At 42.8% G+C, this 25,780-nt stretch overlaps 1 protein-coding gene across 1 annotated transcript in view; it reads left to right on the top strand.

The window, feature by feature from the left end:
- The first annotated feature begins 1,034 nt into the window (after positions 1–1,034).
- Positions 1,035–25,780, top strand: part of usp43b (ubiquitin specific peptidase 43b) — a 72,093-nt gene continuing 47,347 nt past the window's right edge. Inside the window, exons 1-2 of the mRNA XM_080488738.1 lie at positions 1,035–1,952; positions 10,070–10,216. Of these exons, the coding sequence (XP_080344864.1) occupies positions 1,344–1,952; positions 10,070–10,216 (756 nt within the window). The 5' untranslated portion in view covers positions 1,035–1,343. The remainder of the gene's footprint in view (positions 1,953–10,069; positions 10,217–25,780) is intronic.

Below are 25,780 nucleotides of genomic sequence, written 5' to 3'. Positions count from 1 at the left end.
CCGATCCACACAGTGCTGACGGCTCAACTTATGTGTCACGTTAGTACAACTATATTCACACCTAGACATTCTAAACAAGTGATACACTCGCAATGTTTGTCCAGCTCTTTATATCCATGCGTGTATCCAATCTTCGAGACTGCTTCGTGTATTTCAGGGTTGCAGTTCTACGCTGAAGCTGGTGACAGATGATTATGGATGAAGGCCGGTTCCACGCTGGACAGGTCATCAGTCCTCCACACGACGACAAACTCAGAGATGGAGGTCTGGATCGGATTTAAAACCGTAACTGCATGACATCAAGTCGACCCACACTGCATATGAAAGATGGTATCTGATATTCTTAGAGTACCTTGTTTCAGATTTTTTTATTGATGGTCCAGTTCTTCAGCATCCGACTCTACAAGAATACCAATATAAGTGATAAGTCGTGGAACACCTGATAGGTGTTATTGGATAAAGGTATTGTTTCTCATTATTCACTTTAATGGGGTAGAAAAATTTGTATTTTGCCATCACACAGTCGTTTAGAGTAAATTGTCTGTTGTGAGAAATGGAAAAAAAAAAGAAAAAACTTAACAGGCTGAAACAGCCCAAATCAAACCGCCAGTAGCCAAAGAACAAAGTCCAAATCCCTCCATCAACTCCAAAGAAACTAAATGGTTTTCTAAAACAGCTACACTAACAACAATATCTACAAATGGTAGTCCCAATAAAACATTTGTGTTTTTCCATCGAAGTTCTTAAATTGTTAAGTATCATAATACTTTGTACAAAGTTGATCCTCTGTGTTCTCTTCATTTTGAAGGTTAAACATGTTCTGATGATTTGTATTTGGGGTAAAGTCGTTCTCAGTGTTAAAGGCTGTAGACCTGGTCTGTGAGGTTCCACACTGCTGTGCCTGGAGCTGGGAATTCAGAGCTAGTAGCAGGGAATACGGATCTGTGAGCTGGAGGCAGGGAGTTGGGAGTTGGGAGGGGGCAGTCCCACCATCAGCAGCCTTTAACAGGCCGGGCGGTGCGCGATGGGAGGGCACAGGCGGCGCTCGGTGCTGCGCAGCGGCGGCTGGAGCGGTGGCGGGTGGACACTGCTGCCAGTGACAGCGGCGTCCGGGTGATAATGAGAGCCTTCAGTAAGTGCTGCGATGGATGAGGAAGGTTTCCTGTTAGCGCACAGCCGGGGAACACTGAGCTGTTGTGTCCGTGATGGTGGCGCCTCCGCGCGCTCTTCCCGCGGCGATCCGGACGAGGGACGGCGGCAGAGGAGCGACACGGAGGCGTCGAGATCTGCACAATTAGCCGTGTGAGGAGGAGATATCTGCGAGGGAGTGAAGGAGCGGAGTCATGGAGAAACAGAACAGGGTCCGGGAGGACATGTCGGGATCGAGAGAGGACAAGCGCAAAGAGAAGAAGCCGAAATCCGCGAAGCTGTTCAGGAAGAAATCCTTGAAGTCTGTGGGGAGCTTCATGAACAGAATCATCAAAACTTTAGGCACTTTCACACACTTTGGAGACGCGCAGGACGCGGCGGAGGACGACGACGGGGGGTTCGGAAATGGCGCACCGTGCACCCTGAGCGCCGGCTCGGGGATCGTCAAGGAGGACGCGCAAGTGGCCAAAAGCGCACCGAGCACGTCCTCGTCTCTGTGCACCGGCAGAGAGAAACTACTTTACCAGTACGGGAACAAGATCCCCGGCGTGCTGGGGCTGAAGAACCACGGCAACACCTGCTTCATGAACGCCGTGGTGCAGTGTCTGAGCAACACCGACCTGCTGGCGGAGTACCTGGGCTTGGAGCGCTACAGGATGGACCTGAGTCTGCCCGCGATCAACGGCACGCTGCGGGGCGATGGCACGCGTCTGGCCCGGGGGGAGGTCACCATGCAGCTGGCCTCGTTGGTCAGGGCTCTGTGGACTCTGGAGTACACCCCACAGCTGTCTGTGGACTTTAAGGTATCCAAAAGTGCAGCAACAGCAGGTGCAGGTGCTTCAGAGTGCGCACCATGCGTTAAGATGTGGCACATTTAAATCGAGATATTCACATGCATAACCTGGATTGGACTAAATTAGGTTTAAATGCTCTGTGCATTCATGTTATGGAAATTCTAACTGTTAATTATGAATATTGGCAAAAAATATGTATTTGACATGCCGAAATTAATTGATACCTGGTTGCCACAGAACAGAGGAAAATGCATAAAATAATACCTAAATACGTATCATATTCATAGGAGCTTGTTTTTATTGCATATTTTATCTTTATCTACTCAATTGCATGCCCACTTGATCGTTCAGTGATTCAAAATAGGTCAAAAGTTGAAGAAAGCCGGAAACTTCTAAAACAACTGGGTCCCGTTTTAGATGTTTTCAAGTAAAGAAGGAAAACCTTTGTTTGTTTTTGCTTCTTTAGGAGGTTCATACGCAACAGGCGCTTGGAGCCACTGAAAATGCAACTTTTTGGGGGGGGAAATGGTTCCCAGGGTGAAACAGGGAAACACAACTGTTTCAAGATGCTGCTACTGCACATGCCCACCAGTAGTAGTAAACAGTTCTTCTACACATGTGCAAGTAGATGGACAATAACAACAATGGCGGACTCCACAGTGTCGTGACTCCCAGAACATATTCTCCTTGGACCTGGTAGTTTTATAGAGTTACCAACTAACTGAAATCCAAATTTGTTTGTCCATGCAAATGTCTGTGGACTCGCCATTGTTAATGTTTATAGTGTATTGCTCTCAGCGTGCAGGTGTGTGTTGTTTCATTACGGAAAACGACAAACAGCACCCTCTAATGGATTGGTATGCTAACTGCATAGTTTTCAGCGTGTCTGCCATTTCTTTATAAACGGGCATAATTTTCTAAACATTACCTTGTAAACATGAAACTTTAATCAAACGGAAAAGCAAAAATGGTGCGTTTTCACTTGAAACGTGTAAACGGGGCCTTTGTGAAAAAAAAAAGTTGTGGCGAACATCAAAATTGGGATCTTGACCCGTGTTCTAAATCAGTTTGGACACTATAGAACTTACAATGACAGAATTGTAAAAGCTAAAAGCAGGTCAGCAATATACTTAAAGCATTTGTAAAGCTATAAATCTACACCGAACAGCTCTGTGCCATTTTTCACTATCACTAATTGCAAAATTAGAATTAAGCAACAGGACTAATTATTTCCTACCTGGTGACCACGGGTGCAGAAATGACGTGAGACTAATATGTGCACTTAAGACTTACGAGTTTGTAGTTATTTTTGAAATGTCCACACAGAGCACATTCATAAAAACTCTACGTTTCCCACTTTAAATTCTCTCAGTATTAATGTTGAACACACAAATTTGCAATGTAAAAATACTTGTTTTATCCCGACACATATTACCTTCAATTTATGATACAGTATTTTGAAATAATATTATTCAGTTTATTTCAAGGTGAAGCTTTATTTGTTTTTTATTTTTTTCAAAAGTGGGGGCATCCAGTCATCCTGGTCCCTCCTGTAATTTCTCCGCCTGTATACTGGAAAGCATTATTAAAAAGGTCAGGGCAGCCTCATAGTTATTACCTGAGCACTGACTTCTGCATTATTAGCTTCCTGCTACCTTAAGTGCAGAGCAGTCAAACATAATCACATGTTATTCACACAGTGTGCCATAAACACAGCGCTGAGTAGCCAGAATGTCCTGTTCGGATAAAACGGGGGTGTTGCAAGCCTTGCATCATTTGATATAATAGTACGGCACCCGTCCGCCTCCCACGAACAACAACAAGTATCCAGCTCTCGGCCCGTCTGACTCCAGTGTTTTCCTGCCAGGCGATAATGAGGCTGCTGCTTCGGTCACAGCGGTCTGAGGCCACGAGGTCAACAGGTACCTGCACTGATCTCACTCGGCTGGCATCATCTTCTGATGAGTAGCTGTGTGTGGTGACTCAGAGTTAGTCAAGTGTCCCGCTTTGTAAACGTCGCTGTCACAGCAGGTGAGAACATAACCATAAATTTCAGGATTTGAATGTGCTGCGATGCAAAACTATGGGCCTGGCTTGCTATGGTCCCGCGAGATCGTATAGAATAGATGGTGTTTAGAGTTGGCAGGCAGTTCACTGGTGATCATCTCAGGACCTGTTTACACGATTCGCTGCCACTCTGCTAATGCTACCGTAGTTAATAGTTCTGCACATGCCTGAGTAGATGGACAATAACAACAATGGCGACCTGCAGAGTGGTATGACTCCCAGTCCATATTCTCCTGGAACGTGGTAGTTTTGTAGTTAAGTGTCACCGTAACAGCAATCCAACTTCATCGGTCCTCGGACTCGCCATTGTTAATGTTCAAAGAGTATTGTTCTCTGCGAGCGTGTGCGTGGTCTCATTCCAAAAACAACCCACAGCACCCACTAGTGGCCCAATATGAGAACTGCATTATCAGCTTTTCTGTCATTTCTGTGTAAATGGACATCGATTTCAAAACGTTGCAGTGTAAATGCAAAACTTTTCTGATACAAAAAATGTCAAAAGAATCCGTTTCACTTGAAATGTTGCAGTATAAATGGGGCTTTGGAATCACATCATGCACGTGCAAACAAGAGTATTGAAATGATGTTTTTGCGTACAAGAACAATCGGATAGCTTCTGTTTATTTGCATGGAGTGATTTGATGGAGATCTGAGCCCCCAGAAGCACAAAAGGAAAAGACCATATAGGAGATGGTGGTTCACAATATCAGAGTTCGAGGTACGACTCAGAAAATGTCGTATCAAGATCTGCAGATAAAGCCAGTGGTAGATAGACGAGGAAATACCCCCCACTACAATAACAGGACTGAGCAAATTGTTATCTCTGTTTCAAGCATCTTAAATCATATAAACCACAAAGCATTTTCCTGTGTTATCTGATGCTCCTCCCAGTATTCTGCACAATTTGGGAGGCACACCCAATGTTCTTTATTCATGAATACAAACACGCTAAATGGATAACATGTGATATTTTTCTTCTATTCATGAGCGTGCACTCTTATCACTTTTGCACCCATTTTTTTTTTTTTAATGCGCTTTTCGCAGATCAGTCCTTATGTTGGTACAAGAAAGAGCTACTTCCTGCTTCCCTGAGGAGGGGGCTGGAACACAGCTCCATCAGGAGACCCTCAGGCTATCCGCGCTGATGATAGGAGTGAATGGGGGTGCAACTGTACTTTATCCGCCTGCAGCTTCTCACTCTGAGCCGGAGTTCAGGGCAAGAAGTAGATAATATGGAGCAGCGAAGAAAGACACAATAGATCTATTCTTGGAAATGCTAATTACTCTGTAAAAATGACTGCTGGAATATCTTGACCCCTGCTGCAAAAGGCGCTTTCATGATTTTTGTCACACTTGACTGCGTTATGAGGAAACTACCTGAGAAGCCAGGAAGCGCTTTCATTTTAATGCGGCGAGATATTTGTTACTGATGCAGAGAATCGGTTTTAACATGGATTAGCTTGTTGTTCCTCAAGTTTTCTCCATCTGTTCTCCCCTGTCAACCAGAATAGGTGCTGCCAATGAATCTCCCGTGCGTTCTCTTCACTCTTCTCTTACTGGAGTCCAATATCACCAGTATATTACATAACAATCGGAGGGAGCGGCATGCAAACGGCTTGCCAAGGATATAGGAGAGATTAAAAAAACTCCCCCCTTTTGAAAAGATGTTTCCTGTGTTGAAGCGCGTGCACACGCAAACCCACGGCTGTGGCTTGTGACCATAGGAGGTCCAGGGTTCGTGCAGCTCAGGCCTCCTGAAATTGCCTGTTGAGTAATACCACAGCTGCCTGGAGGGAGGCATTATAAAATGATCAGATTGCTCTGAGGCTCAGGTCCGAGAGGCTAAATTGGCTCCCAGTTGCAGGAGCGCCAGACAGCACAAACCACTTACACGCAATCCTCCAAAAAGGATGGGTCTTTGTTTAAATGGCTCTATTAATCTGCTGGCTTTCTGGGTTGATTGTTAGTCTTCGCAGGCCTCCGGAAGTTCAGTTAAAGCGAGGCAGATTAAAAGGACTACCTGTCTTCACATCGCATGAATTTCGATGAGAACTGAGATAACTGCAGATGTTAAAAGGCATTCCTCTTTTTTTTTTTTTTTTGTCCTGATCCTGATACATTCACAACCGTGCAGGAGGAGTCTTCCTTTTCGTATCAAAAGTTCCACCGAGTTAATGAATAAGCCGCCGTCTGCTCGCTCAGGTCAGTCGGCTCCAGGAAGAAAGAACAACAAAGTCCTGCTGAGTGTCTGGATACCCGCCACATTCCAGCACCACCTGGCTTATAGGACAATACAGGTGGAGGAGGGAGGCAGCTCTATAGACGCTCGCATGAGATGAAGTAACACTGGGCGACTTTGTGTTGTTTGCGGTTGTCAGTGTGTCCCGACCTGACCTCTCGCTCTTCCACACGTGTTTCTGTGACTTTTGCAGTTGAAAGGTTGACTTTCCCCAACCTGGGAGCAGATGTGTGCTTTTGATCCGGACCGCTCTCGTGCGCTTTCTGACCCCCCCACCCCCATCCCCACCCCCACCCCCCACCCTCGGCAGGGTGGTGTGTTTGAGTTTCAGGCTTCGTCCCTGTCCAGGCCCCTCTGCAGAAACAGTTACTCAACATCAAATTTACTGGTTTCCATAACATGAGAGGCCTGGGAAAGAAGAGGGGAGTGGAGAGGATGAGTGGACTGGAATGTCATCCTCCCTCCAGTGCCGACTCACTGTTGGGATGACGGTAGTTTACTCACAGGTCTGTGTCCAGATTCACCATCAGTGTGTTGACAGTTATTTATGTCACATGACTTGTTACTGTTGTACTGGCAGTGGTAGGGATTGGTCAGAAAGTTCTTGGTGTGTTCAGTGGCACTAGATGATTTCCTTTTTTGACCCAGTAAGAATTCAATTAGTTTCGGAGTGCTATATATAAACCTGTGTATGTTAATGAGGCCAGAACTCCTGAAAATGATGATTCCTGTGATTATGGCAGCTGTAGTCGTCATCTATGGCCTGGTAGTATCGGTGCTTATCGCATCACACCTGAAAATAAACTTAGAGCTGGTGGCTGGTTTCAATCCATCCATCCATCCAAAGACACCATTTTAGCACCTGGACTCTTTTACTACGGAGCCACATTGTTCTAATTTGTGCTGAATTTGGTTTCGAAGTTTAGACCAGTCATTCCGCCCGTGGACACTAATGCACCAGCCTTGTTTTTGAGCTGCACACAGAGCTGAACACTTTTTCCTTTTCAGCTTGGAGGACACAGGTTTTATGATCCTTTTTCTTCCCCCGGAGTTCATCTAGAAATTGAACAGACACCCATGCATCTTGTTTATTCCTGCTTGCTCCTTTGCAGTGGTTTATAGCTTCAGGAGGAACTGCTGTTTTCCTAGACAGTGGTTGTTGGATTTGTTAGTCATTCAATTTTATTTTATTTTTTTTAACTCTTGTCTTGTTGCAACTAGTTTATTTGCATTTTACACAGTATCCACACTTATCTGGATGTTCACTTGTAAATAAGTATCAAATTGATCTTACAATTAACCATGAAATGCAATGAAAACCTGAAAGTAAATAACCAAGTGGAAAAAAAATAGAGTGCCAAAATGATGATGGTCTCATTTATAGTCTTCAGCTGGATGGTTCTACACATTAGCTGGGACCAGCGTCCATTATGCCACAGACAGCAATAAAAAATCTCCTGGCCTTTTCCAACCTTCAATTATATCACTGAGACAATTGGCACCTTCAAAGGGCTGATGGTAATTACTGTTATTGCTTTGCTCTAATGACTAACTACACAAAGGTTTTAGGTTGGTACGGGTCATGGTGCACTTTATATCAAAGAGTTTCTCTAAAACAAGCCTGAATGTTTCAAAAATCACCGACTTTATTAAAGCTGTTGCTTCAGATCTCGTGTTGCTATAAAATGAGGCGTGGCACAATCAAGTCACCCAGGAAATCCACACATTGCAGGTCGTAAACGCTTTAATTTGAAAAGTGGGTGAAAACCTGAGACTCTCCAGATTCAGGGGTGTACCATCTGTAGCTGCAAGAAGAAAAGCAAACAGTAAATATGTGCTGTAAACACACAGCTTACAAATGTCTGCCTGGCTCTTGCTTTTTCATGCTGCCTCTGCTGCTCCACACACACACACACACACACACACACACACACCGAGCTGTCCAGCTAAATGAGCCCAAACATTTCTTCTCATGTGAACTTTCTACTTGCTCCGACTAACTTATCTTGCAGTTATCGTAAGAATCCGGTGTTTGATGACAGCGCCCATCACTTTCTGGAGATCTACGAGGTGAAGGGAAGCTTCACTTTCAAGATGAGATCAGAGGACGAGATTAGAGAACCTTATCACTGCAGAGGCTCCACTGGCAGCTTTTCTGCATCGAGGAGTTTTTAGGTTCACTTTTTGTTCTTGTCTGCGTCTCAGAAACTTCTGTGGACACGCGGTTCTTCCTCTGCATCCAATTAGTTGTTACTCTGGTCATACTGAATGTCTCTTTTAATGTTTTAAAGGGAAAATTTTTGCTCAAGTGTATTTTTGAAAGGTCTGCTCTGGCCTGTGTGAGAAAAGGCTTCACGCAGTCAGACTGGGTGATTGAAAAGCCTACACCAATCAGCCATAACGTAAACGCTTGCCTGACATTGTGAAAATCGTGGTTTTGCCACAAAATATCCTTCACCTGTGGAGGTACGGGCTCCGTCACACCTCTGAAGCTGGTTTGTTGTATCTGGCACCATGACGTCAGCAGGAGATCCTTTAATAACATGGTGGGGCCTCGATGGGTCTACATGCGTCAGTGAGCCATAGCTGCCCATTATCCTTTTCACTCCGTCTTAGTTCACCTCTTTTAAGACATACTGACACTGCAAACAACCTACAAGAGCTGTGGTTTTGAATATACAATTTCCTGTCTTCCATCCACGACCGTTTGGCCCATTTGAGATTCAATCTAATCCAATTTGCACATTTTTCTGCTCCAAACATACCTTTGACGGCAAAATATCGGCGTGCCACTCGCTAAATAGAATGATAAAAAGATAAAAGGCTTTATTTATTTCAAGTGTGGTCATAATGTTGTGTAAGTGTTGGACCTGGACCGAGAGCAAACTGGTTTGAAAAAGTGGATCAGTTATTCAGTCAAATGAAAACATGATGTCCATGAAATACATTGCGACTCTTTCATTTCTTTACCAACCTTGATTTTGAGTTAACTGATTACGCTGGGAGAGTGAAAAGTCAAGGCTCCTTCTTATTTGACATCTGGAAGCACAGCAGTTGATCTAAAGCAATAATTAGGTCCATGCTCCGCTCAAGGAGACTTAAGCACTTCATTCAGTTAATCTCCCTTCTTTCTGCAAATCACACGAGCTGTATGGCTGCACATCATTGACAAAATCTCTGGGCGAAAAAAAAAAAAAAGGTCTCTGAAACGTAATCCCGAATCATTTCCGTTTCCTCAGCCACAACTGGCCAATCACAAGAGACGAGGACTTTAACCAGCTACATCAGGGAATACAGTGACGACTGAGTCTCACCGCCAAACAGAGAAAGAACCATTAAAAAAAATACTAGAAATGTCGGTTTTCTTAAGGGGAATTTAACAGTAATTAACACTTTTTAGACCAAGGCCTTTTTTTTCAAATTAAAACTGAATTGAGTCTGCTCTAATGGAGTGAATTTGCAATTCTAGGACTCGTCTGATCAGCGTCGTGTGGAGACGGCCATGTTAAAGCTGCTCATTCAGCTCCTGAAGACACTCAAAACCAGTAAACAAGCAGTGAGATTTACACTCAGAGTGAGAGGATCATGCAGAAAAGATATTTAAGAAGAAAGCAACCACTATTTTGATTCATTTCAAATTAGAAACATTTAATGGAATGATCCCTCTTGTGAAATTATCTTTGAAAAAAGATAAACGGATATGGGGTATTTTAGTTGTTTCTCATCACAGCACGAACAGAAAAATCACCAGCTCAGCCAGTCACGACTAAAGACAAACGACACTTTCATGTTTTTTCTATGTGTTGTTGTTGATTTCCAGGCTATTGTGTCCAAGTATGGGTCGCAGTTCCGGGGTAATTCCCAGCACGATGCCCTGGAGTTCCTCTTGTGGCTGCTGGATCGCGTCCATGAAGACGTCATCCTGGCCTCCCACAATAACAACAACAGGATCAAGGCTCCGGCAAAGGTAAGACAGAGCAATCTGATCAATTTCAATCCGATACCAAAGCAATTTAAGTAAGAATAACACCACGGGCGACATTAAGTAGAAACGGCAATATTTAAGTGAGTCTTGTGTGTGTTTTAGACCTGACCTGACACATCAGATGATTTTGTTTACAGTGCTCAAAAAAATCAGACTGCATTACATGATGGGAAAAAAAACAAAACACATAAAGACTATTCGGGTTTAAAAATATCAATACTTTAGTGTCTTTGGACACATTACCAATGATCATCTTGAAGTTTCGATGTCTACGTTTTCTCTGTTGCTCATCCCACAAATGAATTTTTTTGTCATAATTTAAAGAAAATAAACAGGTTTTTCAATGGTACAGACATTTTTAGAATAGGAACCCAATCTACCAAACGCTACTTACTTTTATGTGCCTTTTAAATCCTCACGTCGGCACTGGAGTCGGAGGCAGGAAAAGCACTTGGACGCTGTGGACGTTGCAGTTTGCACCGCACCCAGCAGGCTGCCAGAGCACCATTAATTTGAAATAAACGATCATACCGCATGCTTAATTGACGCATTACTAATGCATGACTCATTATGATTAAATGCATGATTTAATGTATAATGCATGTTGAACTCTTACGGCTTGATGTATAGTGAAGCCGCCGGTAGATTACGTGATTACACGATGCATAAAGAATCATCATATACTGGGTGTTAATTCACAGTCGAGGGTGTTTTAAGACGAGTTACCGTCTCGGATCATAACTGCTGTCTGTGTATTAACAGCAAAATTCTGTGGATGTATGTGTTGGTTCACATCTCGGAGTTTGTGTGGTGTATTATTAAGCCATCAAGTTTAACCTTCCTGGGCAGACTGTCCAGAAATGCAATGACAATTCCAGTGGCAGCCTCAGCACAGTTTGGCTCTTTAGAAGTCTCAGATTCTGTCCTGCGGAGCAGTTTTTAAGCCACTCGTAACCAGTGTGGCAGTCTGCGGTGTGCAACCTTCCTCCGTGTCTAATGCATTGCCCGTGGACAAGGAGAGTACAAGTGTGGCGATCTGGTGTTTGATTTCCTCTCAGCGTGTCTCCTCCTGGAGGTGCGCCTGCAGGCACGGCGCGTCCTGATCCTCCTCCGCTGAAACTTTGAACTGCTCACTGCTGTGAGCCGTTAAAGCAGAGTTCACATGTATTATTAAAAACTGGTTTTCACTTTTTGAAATAGACATCCTTCTTTTTTCTTTTTTTTAAAAAAAAAAAAAATAGTGTTATTGGGTTGATAAGCGATGCATGAGAAGGCGCTTCGCCCGCCGCTGGTGAGTCACTGCAAATGGATCCACTCAAACTCGCCGCCCTTTTGTTTCCCAGAGCAGTGATTTATCCTGATGTCTCTTCATCGTGGATTAAAGATTGTGAGGGTTCCTACATTAAAGACTTTCAGACGCAGCGTACCCTTCCCTGTGAGATCTGCGGGGCTGACATACGGCCCTGTCTCCTATTGACTGCTGTCCTCCATTAAAACGGGAGAAAGGGATTGTTTTTGGAAAGTGCTCCGTCAGCTCTGCATATCATTATACAGCCAAGGTCGTGTTTTAAGATTTGGGCTTGTCTGCGAAAAGCAAGTGTAACTCCTTTTTCTTTGGCTTCACAGATTCTACTGTTGCTGCACAGCAATTGAGTCCAGGTTCAACTGGTTGATATTAAGTTTGCATGTTCCTCACAGTGACCCACAGGTTAAAAATGTATTAGAATGTCATTTATACAGAGCGACTAACAGCTCCCAAATAAATTATTACAGGAGCTGAAGTTTCCACATGATTCTTCTGAATGATGAATATCGGTCGAATGATGAGCTCACAAAGATTTTGTGATCACAAATGTGGCCTGATTTTAAATAAAATATCTTCCTTCCTTGCATCAATATCTGGTACTAGTTAGTTATATTGACCGTATGAGGCACTTTGTCCAACTTTATTTCAAAAACAAACAGCAAACCAATCTCTTGTTATGGATCCATGTTACTGCAATAACCTGACCAACGACATGAGATCAGCTTCACCTTAATCATGTTGCACGTTTGTTTCACCAGCTTCCCGCTTCCTTTCCCTTAATTTACACTCGTTCACACTAAGTAGTTATTATTGATCTCATTTAACAGTAATTGTGAATTTTCTGCCTTAATATTCTGTATTTACGTCAAGTCTTTCTGTTCTGCCATTTCACAAATAAACTTTTGACAACAATTTAAAGTCATAGGTCCCGTTAAAGTGAGCTGATCCTTGAGAACACCTTCATGCTTTGAGCCTTTGTAGTTTTGAATATTATCATTCATGCCATCTATACTGCCTTATCCAAGGTCACAGGGGTCAGAAGCTGATATCAGCTGATGTTAGAAAACCAGCGACCCAAAGAGAACATGCAAACTCCATTTCGTAAAACCCATAAGACCAACTGCTACTAATCTCTACACGACAACTGTATTTCAAATCGGCAAAATTGGGTTGTTGCCAACCAATTGACAAGAGAACATAAACATAAAGTGACAATGCAGAGTAAGACACAAGAATTCACGACGGCGTTTTATCGCTGAGTATTCAGAATTTTGTCGGAAAAACACGTTTTGGGTGCAGACGTACTTTTCAGTTTGACATTTCTCTTGCGCTCCAGATTATTCTCAGTGATTTGTAACTGTGTGAATGTGGACATCAGTTCATCTTTATATATCCTGCGTGTGACAAGTTAAAGTTTGACTTCTCCAGCTCATCCTGTCTGATGCGGCTACACAGTGTTTCCCTCTCCCGCGTCAGCTAAGCTCCTCTTTAATTCAGGATGAAAGTGAAGGACGAGGTGAGGTTTGGTAGGGGGGTGGGGGGGATGTGACGATGAAGGTCTGGAGCGTATCTTTGAGTGCACTTGGGTGTGCAGAGGACATGACAGGAGGCCGGGACTGGAGAGCTGCTGATAAGGTCTGTCATGACTCTGCGGCACCCCGGGGAAAATGTCGCCACACCTTGTTAACACCGAGAGGAACCGCTGAAGTGTGGAGGACATAAAGAAATGTTGAGAACTCCGCTGTATGATGGAGTTTGCATTACAATCGCGCCACTGTTTACTTCAGTGTACGTTCTTCTAGGATTACTATGAAATTCAATACGGATGTTTCTGCTTCCCTCAGGGTGAATTGGAAACAACCTGGGTGATCCTTGATTTTTATTTTTTTCTTCTATTTTTAGGTTCAAAAACTGTTTCTACCTCACCTGCTCTGTGATCAGCAATCAAATTGAATAGTGGCCACGTGTGCGCCACGTTTTGGATCTTATGGAACACACAGCATCATGGGAAATGAGATGAGGCAGTGGACTTATAGCCCATGGACAAGCTTGCATTGTCAACTGGTTCCATTCTCTATTTTGCAGTGTCTTGGGTTACTTTAAGACAGTAAACCTCATGCTGCTTATAATGTGTGATTGTCATTGTGCATAAGAAAACACACCACATAAGTCCATCCACAATTTATTTAGAAGGTGACATATGCTGTGTTTCAATAACTACAGAAGCAAATGAAATTTTACGTGAAAGTCGTGTAGCAGAAATATAAGTAGCTAAATAAGGCTTGAAATTATCTATACTATAACTATACATCTTTTATAGGCAAGGCAAGGCGAGGCAAGGCAAATGTATTTATAGAGCACCATTCAAACACAGGGCAATTCACAGTGCTTTACAAAGAAATTAAAGAAGCTTTACAAAGAAATAAGAAATATATTAATCAAATAAATGCATTAAAGCTATAAAAGAAAAGAAAGATGAAAAAAATCCATTAAAACAAATAAGGAAGCTTTACCTTTTATACAGGGGGTTAGAAATATTGTAAAGGTAAAATAAAGTTTCGCACTCGTCAACATTTTTCAATGAGTCTGTGTCTATACTAGTAGTATTATTACTTTAAAATAACACTGTTAGGTCATTGTGGTGATGAGCTGTGGGTGGGTGGGCAGATTACAGTGTCTCTGGGTAAATAGTGACTCATTAGTGTGACTGGCTGTGTACCTTCACAGTGGCTGTATTTAACAGAACCAATGCCCTGCATGTGTCACAAGTTTGAGCTCCTGTAGTCCAAGAAGCAATGCAGATGACTTTATAAATGTAGACTTTAGGGTATATTAAAGTTTTCAATGTTAAAATTCTGGATTTTTTTAAAACATTAAAATGAACAAGATTTTTGTCAGATTATTAAACCGTTTCTCTTCTTTACTTCTCTTAAAAGCTTCTTTTATATCTAACCATTCAATAACTTTTCCTCCTGGAACATCCACAGATTTCAAAATAGGCATTGGACTATGAATTAGTTGTTGTTTTCCAGAAAGCTCCTCTGGGCCCATTAAACCTTTCATGCAGGCTACTTCGGGGTCATGGGAAGTGTAACATGTTTTCCCCACTATTACCTGTGTTCGGGCCTCAGGACAACGCTGACCTACACATGACCCTGCATCTGAATGCCACCAGTGTAGACGCACAGAGGACTCCATACTGCAGCTATACAGTTAACATTGCTGCTTATAAGCTCTCACTGAGGTGGATTATGGCACAGTGACTAACAATGTACACCAGTAAAGCAATCTACAATATTTCACATGTTACATGTAACTCTGTTGATAAGGTGACTGTACTAATCTCGGCAGTCTAAAAACTAAGGTGACTAGTTCCAGGTAGTCAAAGTATGGAGTAGACCTTTACGGGAAACACTGAGATCCAGAACAGCTCCCCTGTTACGAATCTCTCTGCAAACAGGAGTCGTTAAAGTAGGGTTTTACATGCTGTTGGCTGTTTACGCTTCTTTTGCGTGGTGTGATTAAATGGAGAACCCACAAGCACTAAAACGTGGGATTGGCTGTGTTGTTGGATGAAGTTAACGCATTTATTAAAGTTCTAACAAATAAATCTGAATTTGGTTGAAAACAGAAAAACTAATTATGTTACGATGAAGTCGACAAACGGAAGTCGCGGGGAGCCAGGAGATGAAATGTCTCTCGGTTCTCATCTGAATGCTTGAGCAGCTTTGCACCTTCCTTTCAGACCCCGTAAGAACGGTTACTGTAATCAACGACACAAGCATTTTCAGAGCTAGTAAATCACATTGCACTCTGTACTTTAATCAATTAGCATAAAGTCGGCCCAGTTTCTTTGTGCGGTGTGGCACACATACCCGGTATTCCATATTCATGACGGCAAATGTACTGAAAGGAAAGTGGTTATTGTTTTCTACATCCTCAAATATCCCATCAATAGCTCAGCTTCCACAGTGTGCATTTAATTTCACCTTTGCACTCATTTTTATACGTGCAAACCTTCAGATGATGAGACTCAATACCTGGAACATTTTTTTAGCTGCTGAGATATTCGTGCGCATTTGAGATTTTACCTGGTTATTCAGGGCCCATTTACACGACAATGTTTCAAGTGCAAAAAGTGTTTTTGCGTTTCTCTTTCAGGTGTTTCCAGAAAGTGTTTTTGTTTTCTCGTGTAAAGGGGGCCAAATACTGAACTGAAAAATAAAAGGGACAAATGGTAATCTGCATTAGTTTATGGGTAAATGTTGGTCCTACATCAGTTTTGTGGCTTTAAAATACAGTTAATGAACATAGAGTGATTAAAAACGACAGGATCATCCACCCAAAACCAGTCACTGTAAAATAAAAACCTAACAATCTTCCTAAAGCAACACATTAACTGTGAAGAAACCGGAGTGATTGTTTCAGAGATAATAAACACACTGACACAGCATGTACTGTACTTTATCAGATACTTTCACAGATTATAGAAATAAGTTGTAGCTGCTGGAGGTGAAGCCTGTGATATCAGCCTTTTTTGATTAGTCTATTTCCTTGTCGGTATTTGGCTTCATCCGTTGGGACTGTGAGAAACCCTCTGACGTGCTTAATTAGTGATCATTTCAGAAAAATGTGGCGCTGTAATCGAATATGCTGTGTACGAGTAGATATCTTAGCAGTGAGACGGGAGAAAGCCGCTCGGTGGCCACGGTCCAGAGCAGAAAATCTCTGGTGACAGTTGTCTCTCATGTTTGTCCAGGCCTTCTGCTATCAGCCCGGGTGGACTTTCTGCAGACATCAAGGTTGTCGTGGATTTCAGTTTTATCGGTGCGGAAACACGCGGTCAGAGAGACACTCGCCAATGAAAGGAAAATAACTCTCGCAATTTAATCTCGCCATGAATCACGGTTTACTCCTCGTGTTATCTGCGGCCCCGTCCCTTCACAACTCTTACGTCCTGAACCTCTGTAGGAATGTACAGTAAAGCTGTGGTATGCAGACTGATATCACTATCCCTCCCACAAACCAGCTTTGTGAAGGGCATAGGGGGGCCTCACTGAGGGTAGCACAAAGGGCAGCTGCATGAAAAATATCAGTGAATTTGCCTTCCTCTGAAACTTTAAAAGCAACGCTCGGGGATCAACTTTGGTCTGGGATTAAGTTTTTGTTGTTATTTGTTGTGCGCTTCACCTTCAGCGTTAATCTCCTCCGCAGCCAGACTGACGGAGCCTTGGTGGCGCTGCCTTGGCAGAGTCATCCGGGGTCACGGCCAGTTTACCACTTTACCAGTCCGTGCACGTTCACTTTTCACAGTGTGCGAGCTCCTTCCTCCTCCGCTGCTAATCCAGGAGCCTGTAAGCCTGCGCTAATTGTTTTTGAGCATGTGCTGTTAGCTACCGTTTACCACCGTCATGCAAGAGGATGAGGGAACCCCCCCCCCCCACCCCCTTCCTCCCAACCCACAGTTCCTCATCATCATCAGCAGGGCTGTAAAGCTGACTTTGGCTTTTGCAAACACTGGGTGTGAGGCTGGTTTTGTCGGCGAAGTCAAAGTGTTTTGTATCAGTAATGGAAGGTGACATTCTGCGCGCGCACAATCAGACCCACACTGCATGCTAACATTTACCGTTTGCCTCTCCATGGCTTTGACTCGTGCACTGCACATTCTCCCGAGGTTTGCTGATCGTTTATCACTCAGGAAACACAAAGTGACGCTCCCTCCCTCTCTCTCTCTCTCCCTCTCTCTCTCTCTCTCCCTCTCTCTCTCTGTCTCTCGGCTTCATGAATGCAGCCCTTTGTGAGTGCCAGGAAGAAAGAGACACTTGTTGTGCAGGCCGAGAGTGCAGAGCAGCAGAGGTGAGGCTGCGTTCACCGCAGCAGTGTTGCACCGGGACGAGGGAGCAGTAAGCAGGAGTGACAGTCAGAGAGATGAAGAGGGGAAACTGCTTTGATTCTACGTGACAAAAAAGGGGTTTTGGAAAGAGTCAGAATGTAGATGTTTACCAACAGTGACTTGAGCGAACAAAGGCGCTCTTGCATGTGATGATTTTTACCTTGATATTTCCGTACACACCACTGAGCATGTGCCTCAATTACATTTGTTGGCAGTGATCATTGACACGGAGCTCAACAGCGACACGGTGCAGTCTGAGATCGGGTGGGCTGGATCAGCAAAAATTTTAGCATTAAAACATTTTTACTACATGATCTTTTAATGGCGCCTCCAAGAGCAGTATACACTGAAATGTCCATAAATCACAACCTCCCTTTGAGACTTATCCTTTTACTTCCTATTTTTTTTGCTTCCAAAAATGCAACAAATCCGATTTAGCGGTGTCTGTATTCAATGTTTACACTTCACATGCTCGTCCTGCAAGCTTGTTTTAATTTTTTGGTTGGCCAGTTTTGGTCCGAGAGACATATATTTGACTCCCATTTTTTAAGAGTGTGTTCATCAGTTAGGAAAAATATCCTATTTTTAGAGTCAACCCTCATGATACATGTGTATTCAGGGGTGTCCATGCTCCATTTCTGTCATTTGAGTATGAGTACAGTGAATTGGTACATGGTTCAAATGGGATGTGAGGAATCTAATTTGATAATTTGGTTTTCAAAAAGTTGCGTTTCAGTGGTTCTGAGCACCGTTGACATGTAAACAAACCCCAAAACCTTTGGCATAAACAAAACAACTACAAGACACAGCAACTTCGTTCATGCAAACTTTGTCTCTCTATGTTTTCCTTATCAAGTCAACCAGCAGTGTTGACAATAGCAGAAACTATTTACTCAGTTGAAAAACTGCACAGTTACTAAAGTTGATATTGTTACTATTACTGTTACTAAGCCCCATATTAATCCATATACATGACTGTCCCACAACGAGATCCTGTTGTTTTCTGATGCTGTTGGTCTGTAATAAACAAAAACTTCATTTAAGCTGACAGCAAAGTGTACACACATTTTAAGCCACCTGTCTTCGCAAGCATTACTCTACATAATGATGCCTCTGTCTATGTAAGGATTAGGTTCAGTTATCCAGCAGTTCAACAGTGATCTGCTGGAGCAGCAATGTGCCCACTCATGTCTCGGTTTGAAAATAACGAGGTGAAATGCATTTGTGTAGGTGTCCAAACAGGGCTGGTCAGAGTCGCTACGGCTTTTCTGAATGATCTAACTGAGAAAAAAAAAAACATGTTCTTATATGGTGAAAAACTTGCACCTCATCCCTCTACATCACACTTGGGCACCTGGTGGTCCACCGACCGCGTATGGCCCCCATTTCCATACTTTACAAGCTGATTTCCAAAAATGGAAATATTTTATCACTGAAATGTACTAAAGTTGAAAACTTTTCAATTATTCCGACAGTGCACCCGCAGCAGAGCAGAGCGGTGGTCTGTGTGTGGTCGCCGCTCTGGTTAAAGCTGGATGCAAATGTCTCTGTTGTGATTCTTGTGTGTTTTTCTGCTGCGTGCGTGTTTCCCTTTCACTCTGCCTTTGATTCGATCCGCCCTGCCAAGCTGAAATAGCTTCCTGTGGCTCGGAACCACCCAGCTGGAAAAGCAGCTTGGAGGGCAGGGTGCGAGTACGAGCAGTTTGTGTTTGAGGTTCTCCGTCACCTCCGACCCAGATCAGTGTAGATTGGTTTAGGCTTAAAGCTCCCAACAGATGCTGAGGTGAGAATTATCTACTGGATGTCTTGATTTTTTTTGTGTGAACTCGATTCACTGACATTTGAGGGCACGTTACAAGCTCGTGCACATTACATATGTACAGTCGTAGGCCTGCTGGCAGGTGTTAATTAAGTTTTGCAAGCAATTGCACAATGCAGTTCTCTGTGTAATCATGCAACGGACTCGCTTTATTCAATTATTTGGCTCGTCATCCAACTCATATCATCTAAGACCACTAGATGGCGTGTTTGAACAACAGCACAAGCTACATGTTGCCAAAGAGGGAAACGGCAACATTTATGTAAAATATATAAGATATGCAGCAAGAAACGGTAGAATGAGTTTGGAGTGTCTGAGAAACGTGTGAGGTACTTTAGTGGATCGAGGACAGCTATAAAGAAAGAAAACAAAGACAGTTCATTGTGTGAAGAGCTGAAGGAGCAAATTCGCACATGGTTCTTCAACAGCAGCAGATTGACAAGGGGTATCGACGAAACACTTACGATGCGTTTTAATTCCAAACGTGGTCGCGTAAACAAGTTCTCATGCACCAGTTCAACTCATATTTTATTTTGGCTTCATTATACAGCTATGACATAATTACTCTTAAAAGTGAGTCAAAACCAATCCAAGATCTTTAACTAAACCTAACCAAACATTTTGGGTGTGAAATTTGACCAATATTTGAAAATGTCACAACCATTTTTTTTTTTCTGAGTGGATTTTGTTTTGGCGGAAAAAAAGATCATCGCATGTCTCTAAAGATGCCAGTAATTATTCTAAATCATAATAGTAGGTGTCTGAAATCACTATATGACTGTAATTTACTTCTATATCATCATTAGTGGGCCTCTTTTAGTCCTGCAGGTTGCATTTAAGGTCATGTTCGCCTCCTAAAAATAAAACTGGGTGTTCGCGTTTCGAGACACAATTAAGCTCCGACTGTCCGGCTGGTCCAGACGACTCGACGCATCACCGGTGGTTTAAGTATCAGTTGAAAGGACACTGCTGCACTCGTGCTCAGCCGGGAGCTCGGCCCAGACAAATGTTTGCTCATTAAGTTGTGTCGAGCTTTTCAATAAAAAGGAAGCATGCTTAGCGTTTGCTTTTTGTGTGATTTCGAGCTCCCAGAGAGACTGCGGGGGTCTAATTACTTTGGAAGTAAAAAAAAATTCACCAGTTAAAAGTTTAAATCAGCAGCAACACAAAGCTTTGCCTGAACGCTCACAGATTTGTCTTGAAACACATGCTGCTTCTCAGACTGAAGAATGAAAAGCTTCATCTTGTTTTCTAGAGAAATCCCGCTCGATGAGGAGACGGGTTCTCCATTTGATAGAGAAAAAAAATTCACTCGCACACAAATAATTTCCAATCCTACTGTGTCTGATTGGCGTACAGCGCCGACCACAACAGTTTAAATGATTCAAATTCACTGAGTTGAGATCAATTGCCTGAAACCAGGCTGACTGGGATGATTTAAACAGTTGTTGATAGAAATAATTTAGGCAGGGAGGCGTGCCCGTCACAGCAAGTCCACTTGTAATGTGTTATCTCTGAGAAAATCCAGTCTGCTGGAAAGATGAATTGATTTATTTATTGAAAAAGCAATAATTATCAATCTGGCCCAAGAAACGCCAATTTAAAGAAGCAGATAAACTGAACTTTGTGTGTCTGCCGTAATAGACCTTTTAATTAGTGCCGTGTATATTCATCGCCACCCGGCAGAAGTATCAGAAGCCATGGTGTGTCCCCACTGATGTCTGTAGTCATTCTATCCTCATCTGTGTCGCCGAAGTCATCAACAGCAGCCGCCGAGGCGGCAGGGTAATAATAAAGCTCATCAGCTCAGGAGGTCGACCTGCCTTCATTAGAATTAATTTCTCCCTCAGCCTCTCCTGCTGCTCTCTTAAAGGTGGAGTAAATCACCTGAGAAGCTCCAGAAGGAGAAAGAGACGGTTTCTGTGTTTGAATCCTACACAGATTCAAATCTCCATTCTCTCTATTGATGGTGAAAAAAAACGTTTGACACACGAGGTAATTATTTCTCACAATCAAATATTATGAATTTGATAGATTAATCCTTTAAATGTTAAAACCATAGCATAGTGTTGAACGTACACTATTACTTGGTACTTCCGAGCTATTTACCTCTATATTAGTAGTACATGTATATGCAAATACTGTAATTCCTTACCATGAGGTAAGCTAAATAAAGTTTTAAAAAAAAATAAAAAATAAGAGGAGGAAGATGCTCTATAATCTGGATGTTTGAGGAGGAAGATGCTCTATAATCTGGATATTAGAGGAGGAAGATGCTCTATAATCTGGATGTTAGAGGAAACCTTCATAAAATAAAAATACATATTTCTTACAGCAAATGAAAGAGGAGCTGAAGATAAAATATTCCAGACTGGAGAGCAGCCAGATGTTTGCTGGATTGTTGGAGAACAGACAGAAGAAGACTGAGGCCTCCTCAGACGGCCAATCCGCTCAAAGAACCAAGAGGGACGTCAAAGTGGTCCTGCTGCAGGCGCAGCTCGTTGGCAGTCAGCAAGCCAATGCTGAACTCCAGGAAACAATTGAGCCTGTCTCTGCAAGGCTGCAGCTCGCCTGTGAAGAGCTGGATGACATGAAAAGACAGAAAGAAGAGGACAAGAGGATGGTGAAGCCCAGAGGTCTGGAGGAGAGGCTCCAGCAGGTGGTGGAGGAGAGAGACATGCTGCTGGCTGAGAGGGAGAACTTCCAAACCCAATACATTATAGTATTGGGTGAGAAGGAGAACCTCAAAACTCAGTGTAATACCCTGCTGGATGAGCAGGAGAACCTGCTGATGGAGAAGGACAACCTCCACACTAGGTGTAATAACCTGATGGCTGAGAAGAACAACCTGCTGGCGGAGAAGGACAACCTGCTGGCTGAGAAGCAGAACCTGCTGGCGGAGAAGGACAACCTCCACATTCATTGTAATACCCTGGTGATGGAGAAGACAAACCTCCACACTTCAAGGCACTGCCTGTAGCTCTGTTTGGCCTCTTCGATGCCCTTTTTCAGATCCCTCCGGGCGTGGCTGTAGGCCTGCATGTCACCTGACCTGAAGGCAGCATCCCGAGCCTTGAGGAGTGTCCGAACATGACTGTCCGGCTTGTGATTCGGGAACATCTTGATGGTTTTGGTGGTCAGCACTGCCCCAGTGCAGAAGTGAATGTAGGCCAGGACAGCTGAGGTGTATTCCTCCAGATCTGCTCCCTCTGCAAACACTTCCCAGCATGTGTCCTCAAAACAGTCCTGCAGGAGAGAGTTGGCTTCCTACCTCCAAACATGGACAGTTCTGGTGGTTGGTCTGGTTCTGCAGATCAGAGTCTTGTAGGATGGAGTCAGGATCAGAGAAAGGTGGTTGGAGAGGCCCAGGTGTGGCGGTGATGCAGCTTTATAGGCTCCGGGAATGTTGGTGTAGACTTGAACCAATATGTTATTTTCTCCGGTTGGGAATTTAATGTTCAACAACAATGACCTGAAGACAGTAATTGTACGAAGTCTCCTGCTACTGTCACTGCTGCCTCTGGGTGAGCAGTCATCTGGACGCTAATGACGCTGTGCAGCTCCTCCAGGGCTATGCTAGCATTAGCATGCGGCGGTATGTAAACAACAGTGATGAGGATAGCTGAAAACTCACGTGGCACGTAGAACGACCGACATTTAACAGCCAGGTACTCCAAGTCCGAAGAGCAGTAAGATCCCAGAGTGTCTGTAGCCCTGCACCCCCCGGCCCTTAGTCTTGCTTGAAGCAAAATCTCCAGCAGAAAAAAACCTACAATAATCTCAATTCGTCAAAAAAAGATGTGATTTAATTTTGTCCACATTTTGCTAAAAAAAAATGTTCTGCGCAGTGTTACGTCTTCTTAATTCAGCTTCACCTGGATTACAACACCAGACACTGAAAATGTTTTGGTTGAAACATATGGATGGTTACTAGGCAACAGAGACTTACAGGTTAGTAACAGAACTAAATTACCTCCAAATTAAACATTTTAAATTCACAATTAAACACATAAAACTCACGTTCTTTCAAAAAACACTCAAAAACAGGATTATATATTATAACTATTAGCATGTATATTATGTGCGCAACTGTAAATACAGATACACAAATGTCAATAGGTTCAAAACTTTATTTGTCTAGCGCCAAATAGAACACATCCATTTCAGGCACTGTCACAGAGGAAAAACACACAAATTCCACATGAGCAAGAATAAGTGATTGTGGAAAGGAAAGTATATCAGCAAAAAGGTTGTAATTTGCCTATAAATATGAAGAGCATATAACAAATTACATCTTCACATTTTATCAATCATCTGCATCATAATCACCTCAGAGCAGGGACGTCTCTTGCTCGAGGCCGGGCTGATCTGAGGGTCTTCTTCTGTGGAGTTTGCATGTTCACCCTGTCCAGGTTTTCTCTCAAAGTCCCAAAATCGTGGATTTGAGATGAATTGGTGGCTATAAACTGTGTGAGCATGTAACGTGCCTTCATCCATCGTTACCTGGGACCGGCTCCAGCCTGATTGGGTTGGTTAAAGATGGATCATATCACCCACAGCAGGAAGTCAGTCACTCACTGGCCTACATTTATATCTGGAGGAAAATTAGAGCCTTCCAGGAAGAAACGGTTCGAATGAGGCAAGGCATTTAAAGTCTAGTGAAAAATACAACCAGAGGTGATAAAAGTCTGAGACAGTTTATACTTGGGAGCGACGAACTGCTCAAAAGGAATAGCGAAGGAAGTAAAACCTTTTGAGAAACCGTAACTTCTAATTCTTATTGAAATGATCAGCTGTCACTTTACATAAATCTCTCCAGCCGTTTGAGTCGGCATCCCTTTATTTGTGAGTCGCTCTGAGGTCAGATGGTTTGAGCAGCCGGCACAGAGCTTTTCGGTGAAGTTATTCAGTCAGTCACAGTCTGCACTCGGCACATGGCCTGCTTTTTCAAATATCACAACAAAAACACAACAACAACAACAAACAAACCCCAGCAGTTTACTCTTCCTTGGTGTGGTTGTTGGGTTCTCTGCACCAAGCTTTTCACTCCGAATGGGTTTTTAGGCCACGAGAACAGAAGCTCCCTGATGACCAGCGCCTCGCCTTTGCCTCTGTCACCGTCTCCGTCTGATGCGTCATATTTTCCGTCCCTGTCGTTCCTCTTATTGAAAGCTCTTTCCTTTCCATCTGGTGCGGGTGGAAGTCATTATTTTAGCGGGGTGCGCTCTCTTGTCGTGAGGTTCTTGCTCCCAGCCTCGCAGCTCCACAGCGTCATCTTGGTGACTTTCGCCTTCAGATGGTGGCAATAACCAGCCTTTGTCACTAATATGATGAATTGGCCGTCGCTGCTGAAGCCCACAGTTTGAAACGGTCTATTTAGTATATCAGATTCTGACATTTGTGTTTTGTTTTTTATCCGCAATTTTTTTGTTTTCCTTTACCCTTTTTTTTGACTCAAAATATTGACTTATAGGACAGCCGTTAAGATCTTCACCACTTTATTATTGTTAAAGAATATTTTTTTATAGTTGTGACTTTTTGGAGTCAGTTCTGGAAAAAAATAAATCCAACTATATTTTATTTATATATTCTGAACGTATGTTGGAAAGTGTAAAACGGGCCAAATCAGATTATATTTCAAAACTTATCCTTCAAGACTTCTCAGAATAGGCTAAAAGTTTCACTGGATGTCATCAGAAATCTTGAACAATCCTGTTATCTCACTATAATCACTGTCCTGAAAGGAATGTTTGTTTTATGATTACAGTGATGTGTTCTGTAATCGTTATTTAGAACACGATTTTGAAGAAATACCAAAAAGCTGAGAAATGACTGTTATGATGGGAACAGAAGCTCAAAAAGTTTGTCTGTTTTTACAAATGATGAATTTGTGTGTTAAAATGGACGACACTTGTGTGAAGAGTCTGTGCACAATGCAGTAAAAATGGTCACTTTTTAAAGTGATTTAGGTTTTTTTTTGTTTTTGTTTTAGAAATACAGTTAAAATAAAAAATCTTCTTTTAAGAGTCCTGGTCAGAAAACTTAAATCCAGGTGTAATTTAAAGTCTGACTCTGTTTTAACAGACACAACCTGTGTTAAACATTCAATGTTTAACTTTAATAGCGTCTAGTTTAAAGAGTCAGGGCCTGGCTTAGAGAATCCAGTTTTAGAATAGTTTGGCTCATCTTATAAAAGTATTTTAAAATCTATGTAAAGCAGACCTGTGCACCTGGTGATCACCGCTGATCTAATCAATCCACGAAAATCACAGATTTGAAGACAATTCAAGTAGTTGTCATTAACTCCACTCTTTTAGATGGATTTCAGCCTCTATTTAGACGTGATACATGGTAGTTGGATATACGCAATACTTACTAGAGCTATGCATTGGAACGTGAACACTAATGGTAATGGTAGTTTGGAAATCTTTATTCTCATCAAAAATGAGACCTTTTTACCTTTCAGTGGGTTCAGTCGTACTAAATACCAACATCATGCAGTGGTTACCAGAATAGCTTCGCCACACA

Source organism: Lipophrys pholis, assembly GCF_963383615.2.
Source record: "Lipophrys pholis genome assembly, chromosome: 19".
Classification (NCBI taxonomy): Eukaryota; Metazoa; Chordata; class Actinopteri; order Blenniiformes; family Blenniidae; genus Lipophrys; species Lipophrys pholis.
The sequence above is the reverse complement of the archived record's forward strand: the minus strand, read 5'-3'. Positions and strand labels throughout refer to the sequence as shown.